Source organism: Zingiber officinale, chromosome 2A, assembly GCF_018446385.1.
Source record: "Zingiber officinale cultivar Zhangliang chromosome 2A, Zo_v1.1, whole genome shotgun sequence".
In the NCBI taxonomy this organism is placed as follows: Eukaryota; Viridiplantae; Streptophyta; class Magnoliopsida; order Zingiberales; family Zingiberaceae; genus Zingiber; species Zingiber officinale.
In genome coordinates, this window is record NC_055988.1 from 165,798,592 (window position 1) to 165,821,954 (window position 23,363).

Below are 23,363 nucleotides of genomic sequence, written 5' to 3' on the forward strand. Positions count from 1 at the left end.
ATTTTAGATAAAACTAATTAAGAGATCAAACAATCTAAGAACCAAACAACTTCAAATTGATATGAAATTAATTCTTATATGTTCGACTTTCTTTCCTTATTATATTCATTCACTCAAATATTAATTTGACTCAATATATCAAGAGCAGTAATTTTTTAAACATAAATATATTTAAAAAATTTAATTCGTATTAAAAAAACATTGGTCTCGATATATTAGGTTAAATTAACGTTTGAGAGCATAGATATAATTAGAAGAGGTAAACGAACACATAAAAACTAGTTTTAAGTTAATCTAAGATCGTTTAGTTCAAACCACCGGATAGACCAAATGTTCTCAAATTGATAGAAAACTAAGAAAAATGATATGTTGAATGAAAAAAACTCAAGTAAAAGTTCAAGGATAAACACATAAAATAAAATGATGAGACCTATAAAAAGTGAAATGGTGGGTCATGATTTTATGTGTCTATTCTTGAACTTTTCCTTGAGTTGTTTTCCTTGAGCATATCATTGCTCTAAAATTAATTTATATATGTTCGTCTATCTCTCCTGATTATATCCATGCTCTCAAACATCTATTTGACCAAATATATTGAGAACAATAATTTTTTAAACATAAATTAAATATTTCAAATAAATTTATAACAAACTATGTTTAAAATATTACTAATTTTAATATATTTAGTTAAATTAACATTTGAAGACATAGATATAATCAAAATAAATAATTAACAAACTATCCGGTCAGCCCGTCGACCTAGTTGGACTTCGTGCCAAATGTCTGGTCAGCCCTTCGACCCATTTGGACTTCGTGCCAGTTATCCGGTCAGCCCGTCGACCTAGCTGGGCTTCGTGCCAGACATCCGGTCAGCCCGTCGACCTGTCTGGACTTCTCCTGCACACTCGATCAGAGTGTTAGACAACGACAAACCTAACTTAACCTAATTTGTCATTCATCAAAACCTGAGTTAGATCGTTAGTGCTAACCGCACCAACACTAAGTAGGTATCGTACACACTTAGTTATGTTTAGGAGTACAGAGGTTTTCCCAAAGTCAGTAATCTTGGGAGGTCTCCTTTTTTCTATGCTTCGAAGTAAAAGATTATTGTTTATGTAAGGGGTTATTTCTATTCTGGGACAATGACCTGTCCATAATTCATAGTTCTTATATAACTTTCTAGATATTTGATTACCGGTGGTCTTGATAAAGTAAATGTAGTGATGGATTATGCTGGATTCATAAGATTTGTATCATGAGATTATTTTCTAGCAATTATATTTTGCTCTTCATCCTAAGTTCCCAATCTTTGTCAACTTTATGTTGTTGTTTGTCAAATTTCTGAGTTTTACCAAATCTTCTAAGGTTAAATATGTTGTCATTTATGCTAGAAAATATGCGAAGTCATCTAAGTCATCAAAAATAACCTTTTTATATTTCTTGTGTATCTCGTTGAAACATACAATTTATATTATTGTTAGTTTCTTGGTATGGTAAGTATTTAGCCACTTAAAGATGTTTTTACCTATTTTTCATAAAGTATGAAGGCCATCTTCATTTAAAATATCTTCTTCATAATTCATAAGTTCATAATTCACAATGTTGAAGTTTTTATTTTGTGACATGGAAGATTTATAGCCATTAAATCTAAGGTATCCATGCCTATCTCATATATATTATTAAGTTTGTTAGTTGTAAAATGCCCATTAGAATTTCTAAAGAGAAGTCCCTTGGTTTGAGGAAGTAAATTCCTCTAAGGTTGCGTTGGTTCAAGTCATCATCTATAACTTTGGTTATGTGATTACCAAGTAATCACATAACCAAGGTTATGAGGAATAAAAGTTAATCGTAATCTTGTTTGGTTCAACCTAGGTAATGTTATACTCTAATTTAATATTTACCATATTACCCTTATCAATTACATTATTAATTTTTTAGAATAAATTTAATTTAATTAATAATAATTATTACTATTATGTTAATTAACAACTTGATAATATATATAATAAATAAGTATAATTGATTTATAATTTTTAAAATTTAAAATAAATCTATATATATTTTAAAATATAATTAAAATAATTTATATATGATTAAAGTTTTAATTTTTTTTTTTTATGTTTATGTACTTCTACCTCCTGCCCCCTTTTTTCTGCATCGACATCTTCTTCCACGAAGACATCGGCGCACCGACTCCTGCACGGACCTCCGGCGCACCGACTCCTGCACGGACCTCCGGCGCAATCTGCGCATCATCTCTATCCAGGCGATGGTTGGCCTCAGCCTTCGTTGCTTCACAGTCACCGCTTGCTCGCCATTGTTGCCGCCACCTACTCGTTGTCGCCGTTGCTCCGCTATCGCCATCGTTGCTCACTGTCGCTCCTTCTTGCCGTCGACGGGCCGCCTCCTCCGCGAACCTCCGACGTTGCCACCTGCTCGCCGTCGGCGTCCAGGTGATGGCTGGTCTTACCCGTTCTTCACAGTCGCCGCCTGCTCACCATCACCGCTGCCACCTGCTCGCCGTCGCCGTTGCTTCGCCGTCGCCGTTGCTTCGCAGTCGTCATCGTTGCTCACTGTTGCCTCCTTCTTGCCGTCACCGCCATTGTAAGTCGCCGTCGTTGCCCCCAGTCGCCGTTGTTGCCTGCTCCTGCTCACCACCTGCTAGTGTCGCAGGGTAATTTTGGAGGAAAAATATTGATAACCCCGGAATCGTGGAAAACCTCATATTTCTAAGGTTATCTGATTCCGGGTTATATTCCCTGATTGCTGACGTGGCAGGAATATTACATTACCCGGAATCATTCATTACTTACACCAAACAAGGGTATCCTTGATAACCTATCAAGGTTATCAAGGATAACCCCCAACCAAACACGCCCTAAAAGTAAGAGCTTTGATAACGTCATTAATTTGGATTTTAAAGCATTTTTAATTTGAGTTATTGTGATCTATTTTATAAAGTCTGGAATTATCATTTTAAAATTTGGATAAAAATATATTATTCCTATATTATTAATATTCATGTTTACTTCCATAAGTCCAACTGAGAATCTAGAGTCATAGGACAAGTAATATTTTGACTCTATATTTTTTTCTAGTTAATCCTCTAAGTCTAAATATGATTAATTTTAGATAAATATAATTATATCTTTGTTATAAAAATATTCATGCTAATTTTTTATTTAGAAAATTTAATTTCTATTTTGCTCCGGAGGTATTGAGTCTATTATATAGTAATTTTAAAATATTTTTGACTTTTAAAATAATTTTACTAAATTAGTAAATAATCTTTTATATAAATATTATATATAATAGTTTTAACTAAATTCAATTTAAAAGAAAAATATTTTACTTAAATGTGTTGTAATACACTAAAAAAATATAAGTATTATAACACTATTAAAATAAAGATAATTTTAAAATATTGTAAAAAATAATAATCAATTGTAGCAATGCTCATTAAAGCTATTGAAAGAACAATCCGAAGTTTGAAGGAAGTAAAAAAAATATGGTGCAAAATATCACCTTACAACTCGAACACGTGCCACACCACAGCACCCCTTCGACCAAGTTTCATAAATAACTTTATGAAGTAACTAGAATTAGCCGTTTTTTGTCGAACAATATGGATAGATTGTTGAAATTATCAAAACGTGTAGGAAAATTTTAAAATTAAGAAATCACATACTCATCTATAATTTTATCCCTATTAATCGACTAATTTTTTTATTAATAAATTAATTTTTTTTTTTAATCAAAGTCGATTTTAGATAAAACGAATTAAGAGACCAAACAATCTCAGAACCAAACACCTTCAAATTGATATGAAATTAATTTTTATATGTTCGACTTTCTTTCCTTATTATATTCATTCACTCAAATATTAATTTGACTCAATATATCAAGAGCAGTAATTTTTTAAACATAAATATATTTAAAAAATTTAATTCGTATTAAAAAAACATTGGTCTCGATATATTAGGTTAAATTAACGTTTGAGAGCATAGATATAATTAGGAGAGGTAAACGAACACATAAAAACTAGTTTTAAGTTAATCTAAGATCGTTTAGTTCAAACCAGCGGATAGACCAAATGTTCTCAAATTGATAGAAAACTAAAAAAAATGATATGTTGAAGGAAAAAAACTCAAGGAAAAGTTCAATGATAGACATATAAAGTGATGAGACCTACAAAAAGTGAAATGATGGGTCATGACTTTATACGTCTCGCCTTGAACTTTTTCTTGAGTTTTTTTCCTTAAACACATCATTGCTCTAAAACTAATTTCTATATATTCGTTTATCTCTCCTGATTATATTCATACTCTCAAACATCTATTTGACCAAATATATTAAGAACAATAATTTTTTAGACACGAATTAAATTTTTCAAACAAATTTATAACAGACTATGTTTAAAATATTATTATTTTAAACATATTTAGTTAAATTAACATTTGAAGGTATAAATATAATCAAAATAAATAATTAAATACGTAAAAATTAATTTCATATTAATCCAAAATTATTTGATTCATCAACTAATTTTACCTAAAATTTACTTTGATTAAAAAAAATAAACAAGTCACCTGATAAAATATTTAGTCGACTGATTTAATCAAACTATCAACTTTTCAACATAGAACAAAATTGATTCGACTAATAAAAAAATCAATCAATAATAAAGATAAACAAAAAAAATAATACGTAATTTGATTTAGTAATTTCAAAAAACTTGCTGATTTGGTAAAAAGCCGAATTAACAAACATGCGAATTGCATCGTTAGATCAAACTGTGGGCACAGCCAAACTCCACTTGTATCTTAACCATCATCAATGTGCTGCAAAAAGTTCTCTAATAACAAGATTGTTTAACAATCACATTTCATGCCAAATCTAAACAAACTACCCTTTTCGATCACAAAATGAAAAAACACAATTGTTTTTCTCTCTGGATTCACCTGCCCTCTTTAATCAGCAACATTCAATATTTGATATCAGACCATTGATCGGTGCAGCGAGAACAAGATATAGTATCGCCATTGCAACACAGACTCATCCAAATCCTAAGCAGTCCACAGCAGAATCTGGGTTCCTCGATCGAACACTCAGTACCTTCCATGACGCCTGCAACAAGTCGAAGATAGACATTTCAAATGGAGTATTTAGCTCGAGCAGAGGTTACAAGAGGATCTTTGCCACAAACAAGGGGAATAGGAAATTGGAAGCCAAAAGATATTGAAAGCGAGGCAAAAACATCCAAATATCGTCAAACTTATGGCAGCTGCTGTAAAGATCCTATCAGTGGCTATGAAAATTACCTATGCCGATCATAATCTCTAGTGCGATCCTTTGAGCGAGAACGTGATCGCCTACTCCTTGAATTGTAGCTACGAGACTGGTCTGATTCTCTATCTCGATCCCTACGATCTCTATCGTGCCGATCCTGGTCCCTGCTTCGACGGTCATATTCTCTTCCTCTATCTCGATTATCAACTCGAGTGTCTCTCTCAACATCTCGATCCTTGCTTCCAGACCTCTTATGATCCCTACTTCGTTCTTTCGATCTAAAGCATGAATTGGGACACATTATGAAAAAACAGTTGAAATATCTATTTTACCTAAGGAAATAAAGGCAAAGAAAAAGAATACCTTCTATCATCTTCAGTCCGATCGACCTTCCGCTTTTTGTTTCTCTCTTCCTGGCAAAATAAATTGTGAAGAAGCATTGGTTTAAAAAATGAACGAACTTGTCTGATTCGATTTATTGCCAGCTAGGACAAACGAGCATAATTTTATTAAGTCACAAATCAATTCAGAGAAAAGAATTAGATAGAATGGGCAAGGCACTTTCACGTATGTTAAAATCAAGATTTTGAAAAAAAAAAACCATGGCGAAATAATTTAATACTCGTTTTCTGCATAAAATGTATAATCAATAAACAATGTATAGCTATAATGATAACAAATAATAATAAAAATATCAGCTAATAACACTGATCGATAACTAAATGCTTCATTGTTGCCATATTCTGATTCAATATCTGAGTACTCGAACACTTTGCAACTAAATTCCCAAAAAGTATGATGATCCAAGTGTGACCTTTTTAAGCATACTTCATGAATAATCTATTCCAAAGATATTAAACCGGACACAACTAATACACTACTAATATAAAAATAATTTGTGACCACATAACCACTTGTTCGACTGATAACTTAAGCTCATGTCCAACGTAAATAAAATTGTTTATGGTGAATAGAAACACCATTATTTCTTTCAGTTGCTCAAGAAATAAAGACAAGTTGCTCAAGAAATAAAGACAAGTTGAATGGGAGCCTTGGCGCAATGCGGGTTCGAGTCCTGAGAACAATCTCTTGCAAAGAAGGGTGCACATCGCTGTCAACACCCACACTGAATTCTCCGAGACCCTGCATTGCCAGGAACTTCGTGCACCTAATGCCCTTTTTACTCAAGAAATAAAGACAACTGGTTCCTCGAGAAACAAACTTGTTGATCTTGAGAACACTATCTGATTGCCATTTTACCATTTATTACATTGTGTTCCATCATGTAGAGGGATTTGTATTAGTTGTTCCAGGAAATATTTATTATTCAACATCAAGTATAATTTCTTATTTTTCCTATGGAACTTTCTTGAAAATGATATTCCAGAAAACATGAATATCATCCAACAAAGAGTGAAGTATAAACACTCTTTTCTATCAGATGATGACACTATTATTCATATATAATAATGTAAATGCTAAAAGTCAAAGTGTCATTCAAAAGTGTAAACTCCAACAAGATTGCCAAATGTAAAAAAATAGATGCTACAAAGAAATACATTAATTGATGCATTATTAGAATGACCATAATTAACCAAACAAAAGCTGTTAAATTAATTAGTTTCCAGCATCGAATCTAAAGTTACCAATCCACATTGAAGAACAAATGGATAGAAATAAAACGAAAAGAACACGATTGTTTGCTACCAATTTTAATATGCTTTATGATACTATTCATCAGCTTACAGCTTTTGACTTAGGGATTGCAGTTTGTTCATGAGGGATACCACCATAAGTAATCTTGATTCCCATATATGACCATCCTTCGCTATTTCGATGGTCCCCTCCCAAATCCAGTCTACTAGCCAATTAAACAAGTGAAGTAGAAACTCAACAAAACCACATGGTGATCTTTCAACTGAGATAAGGAAACTCACTGATGCCAAAAATAAGAGAAACTCTTTATTGCAGAATGTCAAACATTATATCATCACCTGATCAAAATTTTCAAAGTTTGAACTTCAAAGATATTTAGTAAAAGGACAAACTGAAAAGGCAATAGAGCTAGGATTGTTAAATAAGACCCAAATTTTCAGTGTACATAGCGCATTATTTACCAAAACAAGGTAGAAAGTTCCAAGTATGAACAGAAGAATAGTTCAGAAAACAAGTGTGTAAAGAGAGGAGTTCCTATGATTACCTGGAGTTCCGCTAGTTTTTCACGGATTTGAATATATCCAAGGTGAAGTTTCCCCCCAAAATGATCTGCCAATCGACGATCACTGCACAACCAAAAAATGAATATTTAACCGGCTGATTGAGAACCCAAAACTCCTAAATTTTCTTAGGTCTAATAGCATGTTATCACCTCATAACTTAAAGAATGCCATGATAAAACTATGCCAAATGGCAGAACTTGCAATGACTAACATGCATATTCACAAGGAAATTGATAATAATTTCATTTGAGAGAATTACTTGTCATAGACACTCAAGAATGCTCCACAAATGTCACAAACACGCAATTTCTGATCAGTCTGCAAAATAACCCCAGAAAGCATTAGGGTATGTCGCTTGTAGAGTTGATAAATTGAAAAAATAGAATTATCTCTTAAAAGATCATTTGCAACTGAATCTTCAAACAATAGCAAAATAGAAAATAGACATCTGAACAGAAACCAAGTTTGCTTTACCAAGACTGTGAAAGCAACAACTACTCTGTAGGGTTAAACAGTCAAGTGAAACTCAAAACTTCCTATAAATAACCTTACTGTTACAGGCACAAACAAATATAAACTGTGAGTGTAAATTATTCCAAAGGCAATATTTAAACTCAAACACTAGCACTGAATTTTGTTTTGTCTTCCTAGGTTTTCATCAACCAATGGACTTATAGATAACAAAACATTTTTATTCCACTTCAATGTCTAAAGATATAAAGCCCACACCATAAAATCAATGACTTTCTCATTGGTTTCTTGCTTTGATATACCTGAAATGACAATTTCTTTAAAAAAAACTTGATCTAGAAGTCTTGAAATAGTATGAATTTTCAGCTGATTAATTCTAAATCAATAAGTGAAAGAAAAGCCTTCTCCATTTTCTCGTGCAGAAAGTTCAAAAATAGCAATCAACATTCCTCAGATAAAGAACAACAGTGTCGATGGCACCAATACCAATCAAGAGTGGGAAAAAGAATTAAAGAAAAGAAGTGAAACAGATGGCAGCATAAAAACTGAAAAAAAAATAAAAATAAAAAACATGAGAATAACAAGACACAACTCACAAGCAAGGGCTATAATCAGCTCAGACATGTGGCAATGGTCACTTGCCAATGCAGATGTTGCATTGGATGACCCGGCAATGTGGGGACAAATGTCTCCCAATCTCTCCCTCTACAATTCTATTCAAACTGATCTAGAATCTTTTCCATCATTTAAGGATATATTAAAGAACATTTAAATTAGCCTAAAGAGAACTCTAGAAAAATCAAGAGATAGAGAGTTGATGACTTATCTTAACTAAAGAAGGGCATTAGAGATCTAGTGATGCAGCCAACCTCAACACCCCAAGATATTACCTCAGTTGGTGATCCTACTCTTAAGATTAAAGAATCAAGCCTCAATATTAAGCCCAAAAGAGCTGCCTAATAACTTACCTCCTTAAAGAAGCATTCAATATGCCACAAATCATATAACAACTAAATTCTCAACCTCGTTTAGAGATCAACCTTTTGAGGATATAGTCTCTTTAAGCAGAGCCCCAGAAGACTCATTAATAACTGAAATTAGGAACACGTTTCATGTTCCTCATTCATTGCCATGGATGGACAAAAAAATGATGATGAGGCTAATGGACAATACTCTGAGGGCCAAAAGAAAATGATAATGCAATTTTTCCTTGTATGTTTGAAGGGGCGACCAAACAAGGATGACAACAAATAGTCCACAGTCCAGTTGTTCTTGATGGAGGACAAGGATGCAAATAAAATTAATAATATAGTTGTAGATCTTTCTTAAAACAAAAAAATATATATTGTTTTTATTTTATTGCCTAGCAACAATATAGTGAACTATAACCATGTCTTACGAACCTTTATTTCAAAATTCTTTTTCTCTTGCATGAAAATGCCAACTGAGGGGCACAATCAGGAGAAATTGCCAGCAAAAGATTGCTGATATGTTCCTAATGTTCTATGTCAAAGCAGCTTCTTAATAGGAGTTCATTTACAACTTCTGTCCTATTCTTGTTTGACATTGCCAAAACATCAAACTAAGCATGGTACTACTTGTAATTTATTCAACTGATCAACAGATTTGTTCTTTTTCAAACTGGCCTGACTCAGGATAGGTTCATAATATATCATGGCAGTGCAAGGTTCCAACTCAACACCTAGTACAGCCCTTATCCCTTAGCTGATTACAATAATTACTGAAAGCTAACAAAGCTTTCATATGTATTTCATGAATTCAAGTACCAATATGTTACACAAGGCTACGTTGTCAATGAAAATCATTTTGATGCCATGTCATCTCAACGGGTGTGGGAGTGTTAAACAATCACAAATAATTGCATAAACCATATTTCCTGCCTTTATTAATGTTTTTAATAAAACTCTTAAGTAACTGATACCATAATCAACTCCAGATGAAAGAAAATGGAGAATTATTAGACAATACTGCATAACTACAATTGTAAAAGTAGATTGACATCAAATTGATCTTTGGATCAATGGGCCAATATCATTTTGGACGAAATAACTCAAGAAATCCTGAAGAAACCAATTTTGGCATATCTACGAACTGCATATCTACGAATTCCATAGTTTGGCATCAAATGAAACCAATTTTGACAGATTGGAATATGGTATGACCCTGCATATTCTAATTTCCAACAAAGGTTAAAAAAAAATATAATCCATGTCTATCTTATACTAAAGCAATAATAATAAGAGAAAAAAACTCGGCCAACTCATATTTATTAAAAGACGTGCGAGTTGTTACCACTATACACACTAGAATGGATTTTTGAACAAGTTCTGCTGTAAACAGGAGTTTAAGGATAGTGCGTATGCTGGTATTCGCATAAAATTATCTCCATAAGAAAAATTATATTTACATTGCTACAGAAATGCACAAAGTGAACTAGAACCTAGAACCACAATAAAAGCACCATAGTTAGGCATGATAGGATTTTGTAGAGTTCAAATTATCAATTATATCAAATGAAAAACTCTTGCTACAAACTAAATTTCTCAGTGAATTGAACTTACAATTCTAACATCAGCAGCACTATACTTTGATGGTTCTTGGACTGGCTCCTGTCGAACGCCAAGCTGAATAAAAGGAATAAAATAAAATTTGTGGTGAGATAATAACTGAACAAAACAAGATATACAGTCATCATGGTAGACAATTTGAATAAAAGAAGATCTAGTGGCATGGTGCAAGGAGCACTAGATAATCTAACTTACCCTCTAGGGTTTTGATATTTAACAATATACCAAGGTCCGGTCAATTTTGCCCAAGGGTTGATTCAAACAGAATTTGATGTTTGAAAGAGAGTAATCAAGTCGACGTTGACCAAATGATTAGTAAGGTGAGAAGTTTAGCTAGTGACTAGTCCTAACTGGAAGTTAGACACGTGAGAAATCTACCGAGTGATTAGTCTTAACTAGAAGTTAGACAATGGTAAGTCCTAATTAGAAGTTAGGCAGATGAGAAGTCTACCGAGTGACTAGTTCTAACTGGAAGTTAGACACGTGAGAAATCTACCGAGTGACTAGTCTTAACTAGAAGTTAGACAATGGTAAGTCCTAACTAGAAGTTAAGCAGATGAGAAGTCTACCGAGTGACTAGTCCTAACTAGAGGTTAGGCAAGGGTAAGTCCAAGCAGCTCTGGAGGTCTGGAGTTTTGGCAAAGAAAATCCTAGGAGAGTGAACCATAGGTGGTGAAATCCTAAGGAGTAGTCGTTAGGTGATAAAATCTTGAAGGAGTTGACTCCAAGCAAAAGGTAAGCCTAGTAGGTTGATTAGACTTACAATATAAGACTTAGGTTACTTGTTGTTGTTGTATGTTTATCTTGCAGGGACCTAGAAGCAAGACTGGGGAAGGAGACATATGCAAACCAGACACAGCCAACAACCTGGACGGTTTCAGGCGTTTCGGACAGTTTCGGGACACCGGACGCCTGGAACGGGATAAGGTCGACGGCGGATAAGCGTGACTAATTCAGATCGGATGAGGTTGAATTTAGGCGCCTAGAGATGTCTTTATAAGCCGCGATGAGAAGAGCCTTCGAGAATCACTTCTTGCATCTTCTACTCTCTGTCTCTATGATCAGACGAACGTGTTGCGAAACTCTACTACCAAGGAAGCTACAGGAAGGGTGCACTGCGCTCAGGACTTTCGGATCGACCGTGACATTTTTATTTGTATTTATTTTACAAGTCTGTAACTCATTTAATATCTTTTGTGCTTGTAAGACTGCCTCCAAAAAGCTTCCGGAAAGGAGACCAATAGTGGACTCATGCTTGAGAGCGTAGACTTGGACGTACTGACCAGGGGATTGGGAACCAAGTATAAGTCTTCATGTTTTCTTTCTTGTCTTTTATTATTATATATTATGTTGCATACTAACTCTGATAGAAAGACGAACAACGACCAACACACGAAAATGAACGGATCAAGATTCACCCCCTCCCCCCTTGACCGCACCGATCTTACAATTGGTATCAAAGCAGGAGGATGTGATCAGACTAACTAGCTAAGGAGCAAGGAGACTACCAATTGAAGGGGAGCAAGGTAAAAATTTTAATAATGTAATTTAAGTTCCATATTACATATTATATGTTTCACATGCTGAGAGAGGGCACTATAAAAACAAGTGCTCTACTTGTAAGATTCAAACAACACCACGAGCGACAAAGGAGGAAATGATGCCAAGAGGTCGAAGGAGCAAAAAGCACATCATGTGCTTCAAGTGTCAGAAATTCGGACACTATAAAAATCAATACCCGAAGAAGAAGAGAAAGAAGGAATCCACAAAATTAGAGGTTGTGATTCAGGTCAATAATATTATTTAAGAAAATGCCCTTGTGAATTCGCATGATAAATTAATTCGCTTAAATTTTTGTATTAAAGTAGATAATTTGCATGATAGATTAGATTTTAAACCTTCAAATTCTAAAAATGTGAATATTAATAAAAATTCAAATTTAATTAATTTAGAAAATATGAATATTAATAAAAATTTAAAGCCGAATTTAAATAATAATTTAATTAATAAAAATTCAAATAAATTAATTAATAAAATTTCAAATCCGAACCTAATTAATAAGTCAATTGATAAATCTAATTTAATCATTAATAATTTTAAATTAATTAATAAATTTAATTAAGATAATAACCAAGTCACCTAGATCTTAGATCTAGATGAGATAAATAAAAATCTAATTAGGATATTTGATTTAGATCAAAAAATTCAAATATAAGTCTTAAAAATTCAGAAATGAATAATAAGTTAATTAATTCAAATGTTAAGATAAACTCAAGTTTAAATCTTAAAAATTCAGACATAATTAATCAAGAAAATTATCAAGTTAATATAGATCTAGATAAAAAATTAATTATAATTTGGCTAAAATCTTTTCTCTAATCAACAAAGATAAACCTAATTTGGATAAATCAAATCTAATACATTCAAATTTAATTAATAATTCAAATAATGAAGATAAATCTCAAAATAATACAAATTAAATAATTAAAATTTAGATAATTAAATTCATTCAAAATTAATTATTAATCAAGATAATTCTAAGGGAAATTTTAAATCTTAAAAACTCAAAAAATAAATTTTTAAATTTTAATTTAAATAATAATTTAATTAATAAAAATTCAAATAAATTAATTAATAAAATTTCAAATCCGAACCAAATTAATAAGTCAATTGATAAATCTAATTTAATCATTAATAATTTTAAATTAATTAATAAATTTAATTAAGATAATAACCAAGTCACCTAGATCTTAGATCTAGATGAGATAAATAAAAATCTAATTAGGATATTTGATTTAGATCAAAAAATTCAAATATAAGTCTTAAAAATTCAGAAATGAATAATAAGTTAATTAATTCAAATGTTAAGATAAACTCAAGTTTAAATCTTAAAAATTCAGACATAATTAATCAAGAAAATTATCAAGTTAATATAGATCTAGATAAAAAATTAATTATAATTTGGCTAAAATCTTTTCTCTAATCAACAAAGATAAACCTAATTTGGATAAATCAAATCTAATACATTCAAATTTAATTAATAATTCAAATAATGAAGATAAATCTCAAAATAATACAAATTAAATAATTAAAATTTAGATAATTAAATTCATTCAAAATTAATTATTAATCAAGATAATTCTAAGGGAAATTTTAAATCTTAAAAACTCAAAAAATAAATTTTTAAATTTTAATTTAAATAATAATTTAATTAATAAAAATTCAAATAAATTAATTAATAAAATTTCAAATCCGAACCTAATTAATAAGTCAATTGATAAATCTAATTTAATCATTAATAATTTTAAATTAATTAATAAATTTAATTAAGATAATAACCAAGTCACCTAGATCTTAGATCTAGATGAGATAAATAAAAATCTAATTAGGATATTTGATTTAGATCAAAAAATTCAAATATAAGTCTTAAAAATTCAGAAATGAATAATAAGTTAATTAATTCAAATGTTAAGATAAACTCAAGTTTAAATCTTAAAAATTCAGACATAATTAATCAAGAAAATTATCAAGTTAATATAGATCTAGATAAAAAATTAATTATAATTTGGCTAAAATCTTTTCTCTAATCAACAAAGATAAACCTAATTTGGATAAATCAAATCTAATACATTCAAATTTAATTAATAATTCAAATAATGAAGATAAATCTCAAAATAATACAAATTAAATAATTAAAATTTAGATAATTAAATTCATTCAAAATTAATTATTAATCAAGATAATTCTAAGGGAAATTTTAAATCTTAAAAACTCAAAAAATAAATTTTTAAATTTTAATAAAATAAATTCTCATCTTAATAATGACTTTAAGAATTCAAACACTAAATATCCAAATAAAAGAAATTCAAAAGAAAATATTTATACTTAATAAGATAAAATCTATTCTTAATAATACAAATATTATAAATTTAAATTTAAATACTAAAAATTTGACAATAAATCTTAAAAATTCAGAAAATAAAAGTTTAAATATTAAAAATACTAACTCAAATTTAAATAAAAAATCCGAATTTAAACTTTAGAAATCATTATAATAAAGTAAACAATAATTTCAAAATTGAATCCAAAAAATACAAAATTAAATCCAAAAGATTCAAAGTTAATTATCATAATTCAAGAAAATAAATCTATAAATTTTAATAAGTCAAATCCAAATTTAAAATATCCAAAATTAAATTATATAACTAATTATCATCATGTACCTTATAATTATGGAACTAATTAATAAAATTCTACCAAATAAAACAATAAAATTAATAAAAATCAAAATGTGTCAAAGTGGGTTGCCACATTCACACATTTTCCCGGATTCACATTAAATGTATCAAATCGAGAATTTGATACATTATTATAAACCAATTGGCAATTGTTTGACTTCACAAAAGCATAATTGTCATGCCCATATATATTTTAATTGAATATTTTGTTTATGTCATGCCATGTCATCATACTAACCTTATTTTATTGCTTAATCTAGAATGGCTAGCTAAGAAAAAGATGGTTTGATTTTTGTCCAACATAGTACCAGGATGGGACGAGATGATATTATGTTAGAGAAACCTAGTCTAGGTAGTCAAGTGGGGTAAGGAATACCCTGCTTGGTTTAGTATGAGTGGAAAGTTATCTCGTCACATCCTAGACTAGTTAAACCAAAATTTTTCAATAAGTATGTTTAAATATCTAAGAAAGTGGTAGTTGCTCCGATACCCAAAAAGGTTTTTGTGCCTCACCACGACCTAGAAGCTAATTTTTGAATATATATTTAAACGGTTAAACTTAAATCTAACACAAGGTCAAACAATCTCCCAATTCAAACCTAAATTTTAAATAAGTAAAATTGACAAATCATCTCATAGAAACTTAAGGTTATCATGTTTGATTGTACTTAGACATTTAGAATGAGTGAGATGACAAAGGCCATTAAATTGAAAATATTTTTAAAAAAATCAAAATCCCTAGGATTTATTTTCTAATAATTATTTTCAAAATAGTCATTCCACATAATAATGTTTTAATGAAATTCATGCTTAATTAAGTATAGTAGAAATATATAATTTTTAAAAATCTATGTATTTTGAAAAATCTTGATTGTTGACCAACACATATAAGTTTACATCCCTAAGTCAACACTAGAACCCAGTCTTCTAGACATAGATTTCCTTGTGATTAACAAGGATAACTAGGATATATAGGTTCAGGGGGAGATAACTTTGAAAAATTCTTAAAAATGTTTTGAAAGGCTTTGAAAATTCTTTGCAAAATCTTTTGAAACTTTTTGAAAATTCTTTAAAAATTACTTGAAATTAAAGAAGAAAAATCTTGAAAATATTTTGAAAATTCATGAAAATGCTTTGCAAAACTTTTTGAAAAACAGTTTAAATTTTTTTTATTGAAAAATGTCTTCAAAATTCATGCAAATGTTTTGAAAATTCTTGAACATGTTTTGAAAATTCTTGAAAAACTTTTGAAAATTATTTGAAAAATTTATGAAAATTCTTTACAATAGCAAAAAAATTTTAGAAATCCTTAAAGGACTTAAAATATTTTTGAAAATAATTCTTTATATCAACTATTCTAAGTGTTTTAAAAAATTAATATGTCTTTAAGTATGTCTTTCATAAAAATTTCCATAAACTTTACCTAAAATCTTTTGGAAATATTTTTTTGAAAACTTTTCAGAAGTTATTGTTGGTGTAAAACCTAAAGAATACTTAGGTAAATCTTTTTAATGTGTGTCAAAGGGGTTTGAACCTTAAGTTAAAAACATTTAGAATCTGCCAATTTTGGTAAGACCTAAATCTAACTTAAGTATTGTCAAACATAAAAAAAAAAAAAAAAAAAAAAGGAGATTGTCGGTGTAGAGAGCACCAAAAAATCTAACTTACCCTCTAGGGTTTTGATGATTAACAATATACCAAAGTCTGGTCAAGTTTAACCTAGGGTTAATCTAAACAGAACTTGATGTTTGAAAGAAAGAAGTCTAGTACCAAATGACTAGTAAGGTGAGAATCTATCGAGTGACTAATCCTAACTGAAGGTTAGGTAGATGAGAAGTCTACCAAGTAACTAGTCCTAAATAAAGGTTAGGAAAGTGGACTGAAGGCTTGGTAAAGGGAAATCCTGGAGTGAACCCTAGGTAGTGAAATCCTAAGGAGTAGACCTTAGGTGGTAAAGTCTCGGAGGAGTTGACACCAAGCAAAAGGTAAGCCTAGTATATCAGTTAGACTTACAATATAAGATTTAGGTTGCTTGTTTGTTGTTGTATGCTTGTCTTACAAGAACTTGGAGCTAGAAGCAAGACTAAGGAAGCAGACAGAAGTGAACCAAACGCAGCCAACAACCCGGACAGGTCCGGGCATCAGTTCCAAGGGCTCGGAATGCTCCGAGCATCCTGGACAGTTCCGAGCGCCCCGAAGCTCCGGGCACCCGAAACAACTACGGGCGACAGCGGATAAGCATGGCTAATTCGGATCGGATGAGGCTGAATACAGGCACTCGGAAGGCCTTCTAGGCGCCCAAAGATGTCTTTATAAGCAGCGACGAACTGAGCCTTCGAGAATCACTTCTTTCATCTTCTACTACTTGTCTATGTGATCAAACGAACTTGCTATGAAGCTCTACGACTAGGGAAGCTCCAGGAAGGGCATGTTGCGCTCAAGACTTCCGAATCAGTTGCGACAATTTTGTTTTTATTTCTTTTACAAGTCTACAATTCATTTAATATCTTTTGTGCTTGTACTCAAACTATAAGATGGGTTTCTCCGCCTCCAAACACTAGTGGACTCACGTTTGAGTGCATAGGCTTTGGACGTACTGACCCTAGGGGTTGAAAACTAAGTAAAAGTCCTCGTATTTTCTGTCTTGTCTTTTGTTATTATATATTCCGCTGCGTACTAACTCTAATTAAAAGACAAACAACGACGAAACGTATGAAAATGAACAGATCGAGATTCAACCCACTCTCTCTCCCCCCTCCCTCTCCCCCGCACCGATCCTACAGAAAGTATATCAAGGCACGTTTAGTTTAGTCTGGACCATAATTGACAAAAAAAAAAAAGAATAACCTTTTTCAGAGCCTCTGCTTCTTCTAGAGCTTTTTGAGCCTCATCTATCATTCCCCTCTCACCTGTCAATTTTGAAAAGGAAAAGAAATGTCAAAAATAAAATAAAAAATAGTAGTTGTGTGTTCAAGAATGCAAAAGCTAATATATTTAATATCTGGACCAACCACAGATTGGCATAATTTTCCAATTATTTTTTTTTGTCAGCAGTTCTAACAGATTACTAACTACTCTGCCACTTTTTGCCCTCCATTGTATTTTCAGAATCTCAATATGAAGAAAACAATCAGCAAGTATTTTTTAAGCTATACCTGTTATTAATCAGAGATCACATGTTCTATCCTACTATACCATCCACGCCTAATCCCCTGTACCAGTTAGGGAGGTCCACCTCTATTAGGTGAAGCAAAAACCAACCAGATCAAATTGGAATATCTGGTTTAGCCTGGTTCATTATTGAATGGTTCAGTTTGTTCAGTTTTCAAGAATTTAAATATAAAATTTTTGGTTTGGCTTCATATTTCAAACCAAACCAAACATTCAATATTTCCTGAATTCTAATTCCTTTTACAACGTCAGTAAATTTTTAGAATTAGAATTTATTCAAAAATAAGCAAGAATTGACTATCTAAAACTAAAATTATGAAGTTCAGTTCAAACCAAAAAGAAAAAACAAGCTAAACTTTGATAGGGTTTTCTTTGTCTTTAAAAACTGAAACAAAGTCGTTTGGACCTAGTATGAAAAATTCTAGCCATGTTGTAAAAGATATCTGTCTTTAAGGAGAGAATTGCTTATCATTTTGTCTAAATTTGACATAGTAATCAGTTAATGATGTTTCGTTGAATGCAATGATCATTCAGTTTCTTGTATCTTGGAAGTCAAAAGGCATCTGTTGCAAAAGAATGAGGAAATCTGGATATTTTCTTGAAATTAGATAACTCGTATTCCTGATGTATTTCCTTGTCATTTAAGAAATATGCCACTTGACAACTTGAAGAAACAGAACTTTGAAATGCAATGCAGCTGAAAACCACCTTGAAAGAACAACTGTTTGATGACTTCACTATAATTTTTCAATGTTTCTTGTTACATCATGCTATAAATTTAGATACATGGATATTTATGGTTCAATTTGAAGGAGATATTTCACTAGTATATTTTATATTATATTGACAATCACTGACTAATTTAAATCAAGATGGCTGGTAGTTTTCATCCAAAGTGGTCCTTCTTGGATAGCCAGCAAAAAATTTGGAGCTATGAAGCCAATAAAAACTTTCTGTATAGCGTGAGACATGCAGATACTTTCTGTATTTTACAATTTTTTTTTTGATGATTAATAGCCTTAAATATAGAATTATGCCAGATGGTTCCCACAAACCAAAAGACAAGGCAATACTAAAGCTTCAAGACCCATATTATGTTACCATGCTTGTTCCATCTGTGAATGCAACAAGCCAGCATACATCATGGTAAATAAAATGAAAGTTTGTAATGATAAAACTGATATAAAGCTTTGCATTTGCTAAAACTTCCTCATGTTCGAAAAAATCCAAACAAAAGGTACGAAAAGAGACTCTGGAAACTAGATATTGTACAGAGAATAGAAAAGACAGGTGCATACCAAGATCCTCTGCTTTCTTAAGTTTTTCATTTATCATTTCTTGTGTACGAGGATCTGGAGGATTGACGACAGGCAAGGATGGTAGTTGAGAAGGATTTGGATTGGGAAGTGATAGAGAAGCCCTGTCTACGTTGAAAGCATCAAGAAGAAGAACGGACTGCAGAAAGAATAAAGAACAACATTGGTGCAGGTAAAAAGAATTTTGTATTAAATGCTTGCATTCCATAAATTAAAGATATTTAATCTCAACAAAAGTTTAGGTGAATTAATTAAGCAATAACCATGTAAACTGTTACCTGTTTGTCAGCTCTTTGGGCTTTGAGCTCTTCAACCAATTCCATTACTCGTATTTTACTGTCAGTCTTTCCTTCAAAATCTGCATTTAGACACCAAAAGGTTCGCTAATAGAAAATCATATTTTGATTGTTTTACAATCACAAATGGCAATTGATAACTAACACATAACACCAATAAATCACTTCATATTTTGCATTGCAACTAACAAAAAACGCAAATCACAAAAGAACACACAAGTTCATAACTATGTTATTCAATCAAACAAGATATACATAAAGACAAATTCATAAGTCTGTCTAGGCACATTGCCAGCAAATATATAACAATATAACATAACAATTACCCTTATACTACAATAGAAAAATTCAAAAACTTAGTTTAGACTTTACAATTAGTCAATCACAATAGTAGGTATATTCCTCTCTACTAGGAGAAAAACTATTAAATAAAAAGGTCAGCATAAATTCCTCTTCATCACGTTTCTCACTTTATTATTTTTAATACTGCAGTGAAATGGTTAACAAATGAACCATTTTTGTCCAACTATACCTGCCTAGACCACCGAGTCGAACACCTTGGCTGCTTTTGAGAAGACCTGCCTAAAAGGGACCACATACTGAGTAAGCAAAGTGATCCCTGTGTCTAAACTAAGTAGGAACCGCCTAGGTGATCTAGACAACTAGGCATGCGGTTTCGATTTAGAACGATGAATCAGCCCAAATCCACAAAAAGCATGATACAAAAAGACATAAAAGTGAAACAACAAGCAACATTATAGGCAAAAAAAGAAGTCTTCAATCTAACTAATATTAATAATCCTGATCATATGCCAATAAGATCCATTTCTAAAAGTTCCATTCAGATATTACCAGTGTGACCTTAGATATAACCTTAGTTTTCTATAACGACAAATTGTAACCATTATGAAATTGTGTTCAATCGCATGCCGACATTTTGTTGTACTTGCCTTAATTTTTATGTTCTTATGACAGTATATCCTTGCCAGCAAGCATAATCATAAATATCAATTAATTTCTGAGCACAACATTCTCATCACAAGCACAACAATCAACTTAATGATACAAATTCATGAGAATGAAAGGAAGAAGTTACCAAATGCATCAGCTTCCTTGAGTTTCTCTTTTATTTGCTTTGAAAGTTCCATGACTTCAGGTGTCTACATAAGAAAACATTATATAAGTTCATTCCAGATGTTAGATTAATGATTATTACATAACATGATACAAATATAGAATGAATCAATTACCTGTGTGACCTTAGATACAGATATTGCCACGGCAGCCGTAGCATCCTCATCCTCAAGACGCTTGAGGGCTCTTTGAATTTTTCGTTCACACTCAACAATAAGTCGTTCTATCATATCTTCGAGTTCTCTATCATAATTATGTTCACCTTTTGCTTTTCCTTCTTCATAGCTAAGAAAAGTTGAGGAAGAAAAGGTGTCTTGTACTTTGGCAGCAGTAGAAGAGGAATCAAAGAATTGCATTGTGTAATAGAAGTGATATGCATAGTTATCAGAATCCTAAATTAAACAACCATGTAGACCTGGTTGCCATGAGGGTGTTTCCAACCAAGAATAGAAGTGAATGAATGTGCTTAAAATAGGTAGAAATTTTAACCATGACATCACTTCTATATAATTATCTATCCAGTATCAATGTTTTGAAAACCATATTGGAGCCTCCCCAGTTCCAATATCACTGGTTCAAACCCATAAAATGCCATTGTTTTTCCCAAGACTTGACTTTTGGCCTTGTTCCTGTTCAACCAGTTGAACCTATCTGTTTACTCTGTTTTACAATATTCAATAGCATTCAAATGCACTAATCCAACATGTTAAAATACTTCATAGTGCCAAAATTAAAGAGTTTTATACATTATACTGAAATGCATCAAGATTAAACAGACTTAAATTGAAATTATATGCCATAGTGAAGTTTAAGTATCCTTGATTTCACTTCAAAAATCGCCAACTAAGCACCAAACCAGCATTGTGTTGCCTAATTGATAAAACAGTCATGAATCGAGTAAAAAATAGGAGAAATATCTGATAATGGCTTATCACATAAAGTATACTAACATAGAAATAAGTAATCTGCAATCAGCCCATAGGACAAAACATTTACATTTGAGTTGATATTAATCTGAAAATTAAGTAGCTAGAAAAGCATCAAAGATGCCGGAGAGGTAGAAATGAATGGCGCCGTATAAGCATCAAGCTGACACTTAAGTAATAAAACCTACACCATGATTGCATCTGCAGTAACAGTTTTTACAATAATCTACTTATTTAGAGCACTGAATTATTTACCTGTTTGCTAGAAATCCACATCAAAATTTCCAGAATGTGGTGATTAAACCAATGTAAATACATCATTATTCTGCAAACATAAAGGATACTCTTTTCTCAGCTGCAAGGAGTGAATCTTTGGACAAGGACCCATGTCCATTTTCTGTTATGAACCAATGCATGGAAAGTAGAAAAGAAAATTACCAATGACAAAATTTGAAGGAAAAAGGTGGAATGCAAAAGACAAAACAAGTTAACATATTAAAGAAGACACCGTATCCGAACAAAAGGAAGGGATTTCGAAAAGCAGGAAAGTAAACACAAAATTGAAAGTTCAAAAGAATGAGTAAGGTAGACAATTCGAAACTACACAGCCAACACTACACCAAGAGCAAGCATAATAAGCCCCGATAGTTACCTTTCAACACCAGCGCATAAATGGAAGAGTTTTCTTCACTAAGTTAAAATCATAAACATTGTTCAAAATGTAGAGGAATATCCCCAAAAACTAACCTCAATATACAAACAAAATAGACTCCCAAGGCAAGGTAGCATGTCATAGTACCAAGGATATCAGAAAGCTTGCAGCTTTACCAGAGCCAAGCACCAAAATAACTCAATCAGCACCACATGAATATGCAGAACCCTAACTAAAACGTGTAGATCGGAAAACGAAACGGATAGACTCAAAATCAGCAGGTTTTTCCAGGAGTTCAGCTAAAGCACCGTGAGTTGGAAGAGGTCGTGGGGGCAAAGCCCGCACAAGAATAGGCGGCAGACGTCGCGGTCATGGTACTTGCGGTTCACCTCCGTCACGTCTCCGTTGCGATTGGCCCCCATGAGAACATCGAGCTGCTTCCGGATGGCGTCCATGCTCGCCTCCACTAGGGTCAGTGTCAGGCGAGGGTTTCTCCGTCTCTTCCCCCCAGGCCCCAACAACTTCGCTTTAGGGAAGTTCGAGTTCGACGAACGAAGATCACTTCACCCTCTCTCCAGCAGTAATGTAATACAAGACCTTTTTCCGTAAAATTCACAAAATATTGGATTTAATGTAAATATAGCTCAAGATCGTAAATATATATTTATTATCAATTTAAATATACGTTAGGGTTCAATATATAATATGTATATATTAATATATATATTAATAATAGTTTAGAATATAAATATTTATTTCGTACTGTTTTCGGTTTTTTATTGTATGCTTTCTTTACTCCTGATTGAAGAAAAAAAAATGCAAGATGAAAAAAAAAAAACCTACGAAGAAGCCAAAGACGAGGAAAAAAAGGGACAATAATAAAATAATAAAAAGAACATGTTTTTTTTTAGAATGATCAAGGGGTACTTTTGATTTTTTTTTTATCTAAAACATTGCACTACATTCCTTCATGTAAAAGGACACAGCTACCTTAAATAAAACACTGTTTGGCTACTTTTAGACTCACGGTCATCCGAGATGATAAATAATAATATATTCATCA

At 31.8% G+C, this 23,363-nt stretch overlaps 1 protein-coding gene across 4 annotated transcripts; it reads right to left on the reverse strand.

The window, feature by feature from the left end:
- Nucleotides 1-4,783: 4,783 nt before the first annotated feature.
- Nucleotides 4,784-22,924, reverse strand: LOC122043048 (putative RNA-binding protein Luc7-like 2). 4 transcript variants are annotated; one of them, XR_006129430.1, is made up of 14 exons: nt 22,609-22,924; nt 21,993-22,045; nt 20,839-21,007; nt 20,685-20,748; nt 19,571-19,650; nt 19,275-19,431; nt 17,653-17,714; nt 10,562-10,624; nt 7,768-7,826; nt 7,490-7,571; nt 7,227-7,283; nt 7,036-7,147; nt 5,653-5,702; nt 5,488-5,567 (listed from the first exon to the last, which is right to left on the reverse strand). XR_006129430.1 is itself a non-coding variant. In XM_042603491.1 (13 exons), exons 1-13 carry the CDS (start codon nt 22,753-22,755, stop codon nt 5,109-5,111), a joined length of 1,251 nt encoding a protein of 416 aa, XP_042459425.1. In that variant the 5' UTR covers nt 22,756-22,924; the 3' UTR covers nt 4,784-5,108. The 4 variants fall into 4 exon arrangements, 2 of the variants coding, with proteins under 2 accessions (XP_042459425.1, XP_042459426.1); XM_042603491.1 differs by lacking the exons at nt 7,036-7,147; nt 7,227-7,283 and adding an exon at nt 4,784-5,127 and having other exon boundaries at nt 5,322-5,567; XM_042603492.1 differs by lacking the exons at nt 7,036-7,147; nt 7,227-7,283 and adding an exon at nt 4,784-5,127 and having other exon boundaries at nt 5,322-5,567; nt 22,396-22,924.
- Between the last annotated feature and the right edge of the window lie 439 nt (nt 22,925-23,363).

Coding starts and splice junctions, on each gene's coding strand:
- LOC122043048 (XM_042603491.1), bottom strand. CDS start 22,755: ATGGACGCCATCCGGAAGCAGCTCGATGTTCTCATGGGGGCCAATCGC. Junction 20,749..20,838: donor CTGTATCTAAGGTCACACAG/GTAATTGATTCA, acceptor TTTCTTATGTAG/ACACCTGAAGTCATGGAACT. Junction 5,703..7,489: donor AAAAACTAGCGGAACTCCAG/GTAATCATAGGA, acceptor TTATTTTGCCAG/GAAGAGAGAAACAAAAAGCG.